Source organism: Drosophila eugracilis, unplaced genomic scaffold, assembly GCF_018153835.1.
Source record: "Drosophila eugracilis isolate 14026-0451.02 unplaced genomic scaffold, ASM1815383v1 contig_1765, whole genome shotgun sequence".
Classification (NCBI taxonomy): Eukaryota; Metazoa; Arthropoda; class Insecta; order Diptera; family Drosophilidae; genus Drosophila; species Drosophila eugracilis.
This window is the reverse complement of record NW_024572605.1, coordinates 3,920,446-3,933,422: the sequence shown is the minus strand read 5'-3', so window position 1 is coordinate 3,933,422 and position 12,977 is coordinate 3,920,446. Positions and strand designations below refer to the sequence as shown.

General features: G+C 41.1%; 3 protein-coding genes across 5 annotated transcripts; 2 read left to right on the top strand and 1 right to left on the bottom strand.

Moving 5' to 3' along the window:
* Window positions 1–435: 435 nt before the first annotated feature.
* On the top strand, window positions 436–2,284 carry LOC108108970. Of its 2 annotated transcripts, none has more exons than XM_017217226.1 (4): window positions 436–540; window positions 1,322–1,485; window positions 1,536–1,708; window positions 1,768–2,284. In XM_017217226.1, the coding sequence occupies exons 1-4, from the start codon at window positions 534–536 to the stop codon at window positions 2,186–2,188; spliced, it is 765 nt and encodes a 254-aa protein (XP_017072715.1). In that variant the 5' UTR covers window positions 436–533; the 3' UTR covers window positions 2,189–2,284. The 2 variants fall into 2 exon arrangements, with proteins under 2 accessions (XP_017072715.1, XP_017072714.1); XM_017217225.1 differs by lacking the exon at window positions 436–540 and adding an exon at window positions 1,171–1,265.
* A 2,717-nt stretch (window positions 2,285–5,001) lies between these two features.
* LOC108108941 (homeobox protein Hox-A3) lies at window positions 5,002–6,423 on the top strand. 2 transcript variants are annotated; one of them, XM_017217196.1, is made up of 4 exons: window positions 5,002–5,059; window positions 5,164–5,281; window positions 5,349–5,976; window positions 6,035–6,145. In XM_017217196.1, the coding sequence occupies exons 2-4, from the start codon at window positions 5,228–5,230 to the stop codon at window positions 6,043–6,045; spliced, it is 693 nt and encodes a 230-aa protein (XP_017072685.1). In that variant the 5' UTR covers window positions 5,002–5,059; window positions 5,164–5,227; the 3' UTR covers window positions 6,046–6,145. The 2 variants fall into 2 exon arrangements, with proteins under 2 accessions (XP_017072685.1, XP_017072684.1); XM_017217195.2 differs by having other exon boundaries at window positions 5,042–5,059; window positions 5,349–6,423.
* Window positions 6,424–8,019: 1,596 nt separating this feature from the next.
* LOC108109218 (poly(A) polymerase beta) lies at window positions 8,020–12,669 on the bottom strand. Its single transcript, XM_017217682.2, is given in 7 exon segments — window positions 8,020–9,003; window positions 9,064–9,336; window positions 9,399–9,980; window positions 10,042–10,238; window positions 10,302–11,071; window positions 11,139–11,263; window positions 12,026–12,669. Coding segments are annotated over 5 exon segments (2,589 nt in total). The 5' UTR covers window positions 11,032–11,071; window positions 11,139–11,263; window positions 12,026–12,669; the 3' UTR covers window positions 8,020–8,196.
* Between the last annotated feature and the right edge of the window lie 308 nt (window positions 12,670–12,977).

Here is a 12,977-nt window from a genome sequence, read left to right as displayed (position 1 = left end):
CCGCTTTTGCATTAGCATTCATGTGTGTGTGCCATCCGGCAGGTGGAAAAGAGGGAAATTGGAAAAGTGGGAGAGGACCGAAAGGTCCTGCCCAAAAAAACCCCAAGCCAAGCCCAAGCTGTGGTGGCTGCAGCTGACGCTGATGACAACGTCGGCTTTAACTGGCATTAATGGCATGCAGCCATTCTGTCGCTCCAGCCAGCTCAGGAAGCCGCCGGCGAAACCGCTCGGAAAATTGTTGAAAAGCAATTGTCTGACTTCGAGACCTTGCGTGTGCATATCCCATGGTTATGCGCCCATTTGAACTTATCCGGTTTGAAACATTCTTATGCTATTTATCTTAATGTTTGTTCTGGTATTTTGGAAATATTTTGAAACTATGGCGAGCACTAAAATGTCACAGATAGTAGTTGATTTTCTACTCCGATCAGTTGTCGACAACACTTCAGACTATCTTGCTCAGATTGCTGTTTTTTTACCAAATTTGAATTGTTAATTAATAGCTAAGTCGGTTGCTTTAAGTTTATTCCTTGATGGAGGGTGAGTGATTACATTTGCGAAATAAAACGGATGATGGTGTAAAGTGTTTAATGAAAGGGGGTATCATTTATATAACTCACTCTCTTAAGTTATGTATTATGTGAAAACATTATAATACATGCCGCTTTCATCTATCTATTCTCTACGGTTGGTTCCTTAAATGTTTTCCGGCAGCCAGCACGCACCGCAAAACAGTTTTCACCCACCTTTTGTTATCGACACCAATGACAAACCATTTTATGCCCCATTTCCTGCTGCTTCCCTTTGAAGCTATTAAAACCGAACCGAAATTGGCCCAAATGGGTCAAAGTTCAGGGAGTCAGACAGGCCAAAACAACAGCGAAAGAGAATCGAAACAATAGAAACATTGAAAAAATATTAAGCGAGTAAAGTCGTCTAGACGTGTGCCAAATGAAATCAAACATCGTATACTGATGCCGCGGCGTACCGTCGACATTTTAGACATATTGATTTTATATCATCATCGATGGGGGAATATATATACTTACTTCGGATTCCATTAAATCACTCACGTGCGTGCCACGATGCGTGTGCTGTGGTGGCTGTCACGGTTCGACGGTCCGCCAATTTCGGCTTTCGACTTCCAGTCTTACTCCGACTTTCATCGAAGATGCGTGCCCAAAGGCTAAATGCCCAGGAGCGCGAAAATCTGCGTCGCCAGCGCTCCGAAATGAGACTCCTTGTGGCCCGTTGCAATGATCTAGGTGGACATCTAACCACTTTTAAATGTAACTAATCTCTGAGGACATCTTCTTTGCAGGTTTCGAGTATGTGGTCAATCCGCCAGTTTGGCCCACTGTTGGTTTCCTAAGGAAAATTCATAGGGACTCGAAGAATGCTTTCTGTCGCGATAGCTATGGTAAAACTCAGCCTGCGATGGTTAGTCCTAATACCTACGACGTATCCAAACCCATAGGATTTAAGGTGAGTCCTATTCAAATAATCCATTCTAATGCTTAGTAACCCTTTTACAGTACCCATCGAAAGCTGGATTTTCTTCCTTGGCTAGCAAATCGCCTCGCCTTCCCCCCTTTCGCGAATTAGGCTATCCCCCCATTGGAACCTATTTCACCGACTTTCCTGGAACGCAGTATTATTTCACCTTTAACAAGTATGTCGTGCCTGATCAAAAATGGATGACACCCGGGTAAAGATAACAGAATAGTTTTCAACTTTAAGAAAGTTATTTTCATTATGGTAATTCAGACCCTCCACTTACTCGCACCATCTGAAATATCCGGATTGGAATGTGGAGACAGCGTTTGGGAGCAAGCGCATCATCTGGCCAGCGGTGGCGGTATTCTGTGCTCCCCAAAACAACACCAAGTGCTCGATTTGTGGCCAAAAGCCGGTGGGCGACTACTTCCACAACTTTGGTAGCGATGCGGACATGTGTCGCAAGTGCATGCATGTCCAGGTGGCAGCAATAAAGAAGTGCAACCTGCAGGTGACTGAAAGGTTTAGTCGCCAGCAGAAGATCAATCAGTTTGTCCCAGCTCGGTATTGCGGATTTTTTCACATTCATGATGGCACTACGGCCACTATTGAAAGGGAGTCTAGAAAGGTGCTGCGCCAGAAGATTCGTGTGGAAAATTACCTGTACCGTTTGAATGCAAAGGAAGAATAGGGCCGAGAAAATATTGTTTATTAATATGCCCAGGGATCATTATTCCGTTCAAGCAGAAACTTTCAATAAAATATGTTATGTCATTACCCCTGAAAATATTATCCTTTTTAATGCCAAAAGCTCAAAAAAGGTTGATTCCTTACCAAATTTATTTTCCAGTTCCAAGCTTATTTCGAAAAGTATTCAAAAAATCTATACTTGAAACTAGGAAATTGGAACCGTGTTTAGGACACTCATTTCAAGAACATAATTCTTTGTTTTCCGCACGGCGGAAGTTAGCATTGACTGTATGGAACATTTTAATCGCATTTCCGCCGCTCGGTTTCCTCTTCCTTCTGCGTATCCCGACTTCCGGTCGAGATGGAGGATTTAGAAACCCACACGAAGCCTGATACAGAAACGGCAACAGAACAAGTGGCATAGACAGCACCCGTCCTTGGCCACAATGCAACAAAGGCTGTTGGCCATTGGCAGCCATTGCGAACATTATGGCATGGGGACGCCATGGCCCTGTCAATGCAAAATGGAATTTCACAGTTTGCTTGTTTTGCATTTGGCCAGCAGCAAACTGGCCACGCCTCGAGCAAAGAGTTGGTTTTTGGCCAACTTTTGGCCATTCCGCAAACGCGTGAAATTCTAAATGCGAGTCAGGTGCTCTTTCACCTGGAAAGGGTCGGATGGCAAGCTGTTACACGAAGAGAAAGTTTCACAAATGCTACTCCCCACATTACCATGACACTTCCTGGCTCACGAGTTAAGCCCCACATATCAAAATCAATTTCAGATGCATGGGCGAACTTTGGTCGAATCTTTAAATTGAAATTGATATTGACCAATGCATAAGTAAGTTGATGTTGTTTTTTAGGTTATCTAAAATAGTGCTTTAAATAAGTTAAACTTTGAAATCAAACCTAAATAATTAACCAAGTTAACAAAAGGTTTCTCAGTTAAGGCTGAGTTTAAGTTCAGGAGTTAGAAACATAAAATATTTCTCAAGCTGCAAACATCTCCAAAATATAGTTTAAGAAAAGGCAATTAGTTCATTGTAAGCTAAACTTTATTTATTGACAAAAGTTCAGACAGATGAAGAATTGATTCAAAAGCTAAGAAACCACCTTCTCATCAGTCTTAGCCGAAACTTCGAAGCTGAAGGAATGTGGAGCAATCAGGAATGTTTTCAATTTCATGTCCTGGTAAACCATTGAACGTAGATCGATTGCCAAACAAAAAAGAACAGCCACTGTGATATAAATTGTGAGAATTTTGAACTACACCATCAGCAACGGTTCCCTTCTTTTTGAACAATTTTCAATTTTCACATTGAGGTGACACAAATGCATGCCACAGATGACAAATCGATGGAATTGGCCGTGCAACCAAAAAGAACAGCCACTGTGATATAGTAGTTTCCTGATTATATATCAACAGCAGAGGTTCCCTGGGGTTAAAAACGGCATGGTTGTTTGTCAAATATAAAACAAAAAACAAAACGAATGATGTTAGTCACTTTAGATGCAAAAAGAACAGCCACTGTGATATAGATATTGTTAAGTAGCATACAACACAGCAACTATTCCCTCTACTTTAAAGGCTGTGATTTGGCACTGAGTATTAGTTTAATAACCTTGATGAATAGTGGGCATTAGACATGCGTTACAAAGGAAAATCACTGTGATATGTAACAAAAGAACTCATATCACAACGATCGTTCCTTTTAGCGAATGGCCCGAGTAGTTTTGGTAACACTTAACTTGGCTTGAAGTGCTGCAAATGCCACAACGAACTTCAATGGTTGTCTAGCTTTATGATCAGAAAAGTCACCTAAGGCTGGACGACCAAAGAAACTAATTGCGACCGTTTTAGATCTTTATTTTTGCTTTTTAACTTTCACTTAGCTTGTTGATTATTTTAAAATTATAGCACGAGTGTTCGGTCTAGTCACTTAGTCGTTTGAAAAAGCGACCATACCGACATTCGCCATTCAATTTTAAAACTGGATTGCCAATTATCACTTACTTTTCAGTTTAAAGTCTTGATGATTTGGTCAAGATCCTGAGACACACTTTGCCCAGTGATGTGAGTTAAATACATAACTGAACAAGATGGATCCCAGGATCGGGACCGTTTTGGTAGATTCACTATTAGCTGGTTGTATTATCGGGATTATAGGACAAACTTTACCCAGTGCTGACTAGCAAATTGGCAAAACCGAACAAGGTTTGTCGTATAATTGCTGTTCCGAACTGATTTTGTTTTCACTGCTTGATCTTCACATCCTGAAGATGCGTTGGTAACTGATGATCTTTTGGTCGGCAGCTTGATCTTTTATACCCAATCTGTTATCCAAAAATCTCTTACCTGTGGGTGGTAGCGGATGTTTTTACCTGGAAAGGTCGGGGCAGTTCTGCGAATTCGCGTCCCGGATCGCGGCGACCTTCGTGAAAATTTTGCAACTTAATCCGTGGCCATAAACGGATTAATGCTACTCCGTTTTCGGGGAAAAACGCGCAGCTGTGTCGCGCATAATTTTCGCAGAAGTGCAATTAGGTTAGTCCCAAAAGGACTTGGGATCGCAGACAACCGTCTGGTTAGTTTCGGTAGTTTTGTTAGGTCCCACGAATGTTAGGTATCACGCAGGATCTTTCAAGAAGTTTTGAATACCTTACAAGTATATTCCTGAGGCGACTGTACCTTTCATGAAAACGTTGATGTTGGTCGCTCTTGAAAAGACCACCTGTAGAAATTTTAGCTAACCAAAATATATGATACTCTTTTCGAGGACTTTTCATAGTGGCTATTGCTAAATATTCTTTGAATACAAGAATGTTCTTTTTCCGAACGATTATCTACGGTTTTTTGGTTTCATATACAGTAAGTAAAAGTTGCAGTTAAGTAAGTTACAGTAATCAAATGTTCTGTGAAATTCAAGTCACTCTAAACTCCCCTTTGAGCACACATATTTTCCATATTCGTAGGTTGAAGCACACTATATACACAACATTCAGAGTGTAGATAAAAGAAAATTTCACACGATAAACGATGCATAGCTATGGAGTCCTACAAGGTCTTATTCTAGCAATAACAGCAATTATGGTGAGTGGTTAAAGCTAGATTATCCTTCATATTAATATTTAAAAGTCTGGCCCTACTTTCCCTATAGATTTTGGGTGTTTGGGTGCATGGAGTCATTGGGTTGCCACTGGCTTTATCCGTTTCCGAAACTCTTCCGATCGCCATGCCAGTAGTAAGAGCTCCGAGGCAGATCAATCTTAATCAGTCTACGTTTGATGTTGACGACTGGAGCTCTAAAGCAAAAATGCCTCATAATTCAGACGGCTTTCGAGTTTTTGGAAAGAAACTACAGGATAGTTATCACCGAAAAATTGGAATCAATGGAACTCATGATCCTCCCACCACCACCAGTAGTCCTACTACTACTACTACCAAAGCTCCAAGGAAACGAATAAAAAGCGGTATTCGACTCTTTGCCTCTCCACAGGATCCCGCAGCAGAACCTCCTGCTTCTGGAGCACCTCCAGATGGAGCAGCAGCGGCACCGCCAGATGGAGCGGCACCGCCAGATGGAGCGGCACCGCCAGATGGAGCAGCAGCGGCACCGCCAGATGGAGCAGCAGCGGCGGGAGCTGAAGGGGGTGGAAAAAATGGTACGCCCGATTCGCTGCGCGTTAGTATTGAACCATTCGGCACTAACAAATACGGCGGAAAGGAATACAATCCATGGGCCATCACCTTTGGAGACCAATTCTTCGATACCCGCTTTACTCCTGGTATGCGGCCCCGTTATAATGTTATAAATATGGCTCCCCCTTATAATTACATACCTAGTAAGGAGTTGACCACCGTGTGCGTGAATAGATCGACCATGTACAACGAGATCAAGGTGGAGAAGTGGCTGATGCGCCATGTCTACAGCAAAAGGAAGAAAAGCCGCCCTTATTTCATGCAACTGCGTCATCAATTGTACGAGAAAGGAAAATCGGAAGAGTGCGAAGCTCGGCTTCCGCGATCAAATTACTTACAATGCTCAATACGCCGTCACCAGCGCATGGAGTACTTAATCCCAAAGTATCCGCTACAACAATTTGCCGAAAACTAAAATCTCTATTTCTCTCCTGGACGCACTTGTACTGTTTAAATTTCAGTTAGACATCAATCATGCCACATTTTCATTTCATGATAACTGATAACCATAAATATAATCCATCCGCTCATTATAACTATGCATTTCCCCCGATTTAATACTTATTTATGTAACTGTAACATAAATAAGTTCATGATTTTTTGGTTGCTGAGAATAAATTTTCGCAATTTCATTTTCAAAAAGTTCATTATATTTTCAATAACTTTTCCATTTCCCAACTAATTTTCAAATAAAACATAAATGCTGTTTTGGTGTTTTTAGCTTTCGCTTTGTTTTTTTCTAATTTATTTGGTAAAATTAAATCAATATCTTCATTTCATTTATATGTTTTTGTTATTACCTTTTTTCAGATATGATTTCTTAGAAAAACGAACATAATTGTTTCAAATTTTCAGCGTTGTACAACTAGAAGAAGAAGAAAACAAATATTGAAAACAAGAAGATATAAAAATTATAAAGAAATCTTCTTAGTTTGTAAGTAGTTTTCGCAGCAGATATCCTCCAGAATCATCTCTGTCCGCCGCTCTCGTCCATCTTCCTTCTCATCCTTTTCACACTCCACACTCATCTCTCTCTTCTACGCACTCCTCAAACCAGCTGTGGGGAAGTAAAAAAGATGTACAATACAACAATATTATTAAGACAAAAGTTAGAGAAATGCTTTCTCTGCCGCTCAAGCTCTCAAGATGACTTTCTTGTCTTAAAGGCGTTTCTCCGATCCCCGAATGCCAATTTTAGTTTGACGATTGGGCGATGTTAGTTGGTTGAAAGAATAATGTTTAACATAACTTTGCAGAAGGTGTATGATAGAAACCTGCAGTAAATACAGCTATTAGATATTTAAAAAAAACAAATTTAACTTTTAACTTACCGTTTTGTATAAAATATTGTGGGCTTCATATTTGTTTGGGCATCAATGCCGAGAAAATCAATGGGTAGAGAATAACTATGATAACTAATCCTTAATTGGTATGTTTAATAGCTTTTTACACTGTAAAGACAAAATAAATGTTTTGAAATAGTTAGTGACATGTATTTTTAGTGATATTTTTAAAAATCTTTTAGGAAAATAGGGTAGAAAGTATCAGGTTAAGAAAACAGGATTTCATGTTTCTGGCGAAAATTTAAACCAGTAATTTTTAAAATTAATTTATTTAAGATTTCTAAGTCAGTTTCTCACAACAGGATTATAAAGAAATATTTACAATTAAGAAATTTAAAACAAAATTTTTATCCAAATCTTGATCATTGCTATAAAACATTATTTTTAATTAATTTAACATAAGACTCTTTTATATAAAATCTGAAAAACATGTACATTTCCTAAAAATGTTAAGTATCAGTAATACATTTTTGTTTAAAAGGTTGGATTTTATACCTTACCATCTCTGTATTTGAGGAGATGGTAGTAAGGCCATAAAAAATGTACATGCCCCAATTTATTGCAATAAATATTTTGAAATAGGAACAAACTTCTAAAAATATTTAAAACCAAAAATTGCTGTAATTTTTTATTTGTCAATTTTTATTAAAAATCAGATTACTTTTTTCATTTGAAAAAGCGTATTTTCATATACCAGACAAGGCTTGCTGATTAATAAACCTAAAAATAATTGTCCAAAAACGATTCTCACTGTAAATAATTTGGAAAATAAAAATACCAAAAATGTCGAGTTTTTTCTTTTTTTAAAAGTTTATTTTTCATCTTCATTTTTTGAGCTTAGTCTCGGGCGTTGTAAATTAGATTTGTAATATATTAAAAATTAAATGTAGGTTTTTGTTAGACTGTTTCCGCATTGGCGGAAATACTGGTTATATGATACGTAATAGTAAGTAGAGAGGCTGCTTAAGTGTACAGAAACAGTCTCGTGTCAAAGGAAGTGGGAGAAAGTGGATGAGAGTTCGAGAACGAGGTAAAACATTTAGGCAACTTACAAGAAATTGTCGGTGCCGGTGGTGCGGCATTCGCAGCTACTGGGACCGAGGTTGCTGGTGTTGTCGATATTGCTGCTGCTCTAACCGATGTTTGCTGCTGTTGGGTTTGGTTGTTAGGTGTCAAATGTTGTTGTTGGTTGTTGTCCTCATCATCATCATCAATGTAGTACGTTTTGTTGTAGTGACTGCTGCCGCCGCCGCCATTGTTGTTGTTGCTGTGGTGGTTGTAGTTGTTATGAGCAATGTTATTGCCGCTGCTGATCGTGGTTGTTGATGTTGCCGTCTGCTGCTTGCGCTTGTGTCCGGTTATGCTTAGAGCTGCCGATAAACTGGAAGCAGCATGCAGAATCGAGCGCTGGTTGAAAATGCTGTTGGAAGCTGCCGCCGCAGCCGCATTGTTGTTCTTCCGAAACTTCTGATGATGATGATGGTGAGCTGGTGGCTGTGGCGGCGGGGGCGGTGGCTGCTGATGCGGCGGATGCGGATGTAGCGTTGGCGGTTGTCACGAACATGCCACCTCCGTTGTGGTTGTGTTGCTGTTGGTGCTACCATTGTTGCCGTTGTTGTGTGGCTGTGATGGCTCCTGATCCACTACGTCCATTTCAGAACCGTTTTTGCCCGAACTCTTGAAGTTGGGCGCACTCATTTGCGCCGCTGTTGGTGTGGTGGGCGTTCCTGCCCCCATATCGCTGGAGGCATTCGAGTTCTCCTCTGTCAGCTAAATAAGAAGAGTAATGTTACTCGGTTATCCTAAAAAGTATTAGTAATAAAAACTTACCGATTCGCTGAGTCTGTGTATCTTGGCACCACTTTCCCGTCCGCGATTTCCACCTGATTGTTGCTGACCTGGTGGCAATGGGTCCTGCGATTGTGCCAGTTCCGTGGAGAGTCGTTTTCGGTTGGCCAGTAAGGTGTTGTTAAAATTATTATGACTCTCCATAGACTTACGCTCCCGTTTAAGGAAGTCGGAATCTAAATAGAGAGACAACTGTTTGCGTTTCACGTGACGGGCATCGATTGCCATGCCTTCCTTCAGCATTTTGATGTTAACCTGAAAATATAATATATATATAAATAACTGTATATAACTCATACTCTTATTTGTAGACTTACGCCATGCATCATAACGTGCTCTGTAAAGTTCTGTATGCTCTCGGTGAGGTCCACGTTGAGGTTTTCTGAACGCTCAAACTCCAAACCGATAAACCACATGGAGCAGAAAGGTGCTGATGTCACTGCAGACTGATTACCCTGTGACTGTTTCAGATCGTCTTCATTTCCACTGTTGTTCTGGGAGTTATTGGCACTTTGGCCCTTCTTAAACTCAAAACACTTGGGATTCACGTGAGCCAAAGCAATGTGAGGATTCCGCTCCAGATTTCCAATCAGAAGACGCACCTTGGACTCTACCAGGCCGCACCACTCTAGATGATCGTCGGCCGTCTGTGAGTTGACCAACAGCACAATAAAGTGACGATATCTGTAGAAGAAGCTGGGCGCCTCAAACAAACGCTCCCACGGAATGCGGCCTAGCATGATTTCATCAGTGATATTCATGCCGCGATTGAACTCGGTCAATATGACCTTCTTGGTGGATTCTGACACATTAAATGTGGAATTCTGCTGTGGGTACGCGGGCGTAATAATGGGCATCAGATGATAGCGATCCGAGGCATTAACACGTGGATCCCAGACCTAAAATAGAAAATGAATGATTAGTAAATCTGAAAAACGTTGATAATTCCATCTGACTTACTTGAAATCTTAGATTAACGTTGTCGGGATGCTTGAGCAGCACTGGGTTGGGCCACTTCCAGCGCGAAAAGACCAAGAAAAACTTATGCACCAATGTGGCAGCTGCAGCATTAGGATACAGCTGGCAGGTCCTGGCCACTAGCATGGCCCAGGTCACACCGCCGAAATAACCCAAAGAATTTGAGTATATGCCGTGCTCTAAAGGAGAAAACAAAAATTAGTCATAATTTTGTACAGAGAACTTAATCCTGGTAAACTTACTTTTTGCCCACAATTTTATCGTACGCAGTGCAAGGCGGAAATTTTCAATGTTAGGCACCAGAGCCAGGATCTCGTCTGTTACACGGCAACCATTAAGACTGCGCACCGAGCGATGATCCAGATTCCGCAGCAAGTTATCATCCCGTAGATCAAAATCATCGGGTATTTCTTTTAAGGAAAGACGTGCAAATAGCAAATCGATCTCGATGCCATCAAAGTTCATTTTAATGACCGGCACAAAGGCCTCCTCCACGGAGCGGCACTCGGTGACCTCCGGCTGCTTCTTGAGCACCTCAAAGAAGCTCTGAAAGTAGTCAGTGCGCTCTATGTTGCGAGGAGCCACACAAAGGGCGTCGATATCAGCGCCCTTGTGATGCACACCCAACCGGTACGAGCCGAATGTGTAGATCTTGCCGCCAAGCTTCTCAGCGGCTGACTCTGGCATATTCTTGCTGACGGAGATCTCTTTGACCCACTGCTTGACCAGTGTGTTGAGCTTGGCCAGGATCTCCATGCGGTGGTTCAGCTCGTCCTGGCTCTCAAAAACATTGTAGGGCTCCAGTGAGCCACGCAGATCGTCTGTGCGCTGCAGATCCTCCGGTCGTGGCTCGGCCAAGCTGATGGCCGAGGTCATGCCCAGTTGCTTGGCCGGCGGACCGCCCGAGGTAGAATTGCCATTGTGCTGGTTCTGATGGTGGTGCTGGCGATGTGTTGGTTCGGAATTCCACATGCTGTCTGTGTCTGCCTTCGTTTGAACTTAAAGTTAGGTCCTGAAATGGAAATTTAAAGAATGGTTTATTGAGTTTGTTTGAATGGAGTTCTAGTTGGTTTACTCACCTATCTAGGCTTAAAACGTATGGGGTATTATACTTAAGTTTGCTTTCCAAGAAGACAAAATGGAATCATATATAAGCGACACTTCTTCTCTAGGCTCTGTTTATGATGCAGCGCTTAATAAAATGCTGGAAAATAATATAATTTGAATAGATATTATTAAAAATTACTGAAATAAAAAAATGTGAAGATTGATTTCATGTTAATTAATTTATGTTATGAAGATTGTGAAATTTTAAAATCTGATAAGACGATTTCCAATTCCCATGATTCATGACGCAGCGGATTTTAGAAAATGAATCTCTTAGTTTTCAAACAAAATAGTTATATTGTGTGTCATTATAACTGTGGTATACATATAAACCATTTGATAAGAGCTTCCGTAGTAATTACTGTATATTTTAGGGATTATTTAAATTAGAAATTACCTTCTTTTTCTTACTGTGTAGCTACACAATTTACTTTCGCGCTGTCCAAATGCAGTTTGCGATGTGCGATAAGATATTTACGATGTTATATACGAAAAACATAACAATGAAACGCAGGGCAGTTGGTCACACTGGTTCCGTTTTGCCTTTTGGGCATATAAACAAATGCGTAAAACAATTAGCAAAAAATATATTCGCGGTTGAACAGCGGGTGGCGGAGTGGGAGGAGTAGTTGTTGCTCGGCGTGTGTACAAAAGCAGAATAATTTGACAATGACAAACATAAACAAAGAAAGCAAATTCAAACAGAATATTAGCCTGAACACCCGCCCCCGCAGGTAAACGGTACTCTCTCACACATACCCACGCAGGCAAGCACGCACACCCACACACACAGAAGCGAGAGACGCACGCACCGCATACATACACACGAGGAAAAGTTTTATCGCTTGTTTTTCCTTACCTGTGCTGCGTCTTCAGATTCTTGGCCTGTTATTTGTTGTTCTTCACTTTCTGTTCTGCCGCTTTAAACAATATTTGAAGGTGTGTGTGTGCCTGTGTGTCGTATTCGTGTTGCTGTATGTCCGCTGCATTCGTGAGTGGTGCATTTATGTTTGTATGTTTGTTAGAATTTTTGGCAGAAGAGTGAGTCCCATTCATGTGTTGTTGCTGCTCCTCCTCCGGCTTCTACTTCCAATTTGTGTCGCTCTCTTTTTGCTCGTCGTCGTTGTCTTCTTGTTTTTTTGCGGCACTTTTCACATTGCTTTTATTTCTTTTTCTTTTCCCGCTCCCGTTTCACCCCCTCCCACTACTTTTTGAACAGAAACTCTCGCGTTTTATGCTACGTGACGAGCTCTACTGAAACGAAACTGACGCACACGCACACACCGATATGCATATGCCAGCAGAGTAGTTGCCAAAACGCAAAAACAAACACTTTTGGGCCACTTGTGGGCCGTTTTAGAGGCGACCGGGGCACACTGATAACGCTGCGGGATCAACGCGGTGGCGTTTAGTGGGCGGCAAACATATTTTACTAACTTTTTAGCCACGGATTTGCGCGTTGTAGCAATAATTAAAATGTGTGGCAATCGATTAAATGCTTAATGGTAATCGTTATCGGTGTTGTAGGCGCATAGAGATGGGGCAAGTTGCGGCATCTAGGAATGGCATCTCGACACGATATTCTTCACACACCAGCATTCCTATTGTGAATGCACAACATGTCAGCAATTATAAAACCCCAATTAAAAGCACATGGTTACATTTATTAAGATATTATTTGTATTATATTGCTCATTATATCAGTATATTGTTTAAATCAAAGTTTTTACATAAGTTCATTGGAAAACAAGAGGATCTAATTTTTGAATAATCCTCATATTGTGGCAAATACAGTTCTTCGTCTTAAGCTA

Bases quoted from the DNA above. Each gene is read 5' to 3' on its own strand.
- LOC108108970 (XM_017217225.1), top strand. From the start codon at position 1,172: ATGCGTGCCCAAAGGCTAAATGCCCAGGAGCGCGAAAATCTGCGTCGC. The intron at 1,266-1,321 runs GTGGACATCTAA...TCTTCTTTGCAG, and splicing joins GGCCCGTTGCAATGATCTAG to GTTTCGAGTATGTGGTCAAT. The intron at 1,709-1,767 runs GTAAAGATAACA...ATGGTAATTCAG, and splicing joins CAAAAATGGATGACACCCGG to ACCCTCCACTTACTCGCACC.
- LOC108108941 (XM_017217195.2), top strand. From the start codon at position 5,228: ATGCATAGCTATGGAGTCCTACAAGGTCTTATTCTAGCAATAACAGCA. The intron at 5,282-5,348 runs GTGAGTGGTTAA...CTTTCCCTATAG, and splicing joins TAGCAATAACAGCAATTATG to ATTTTGGGTGTTTGGGTGCA.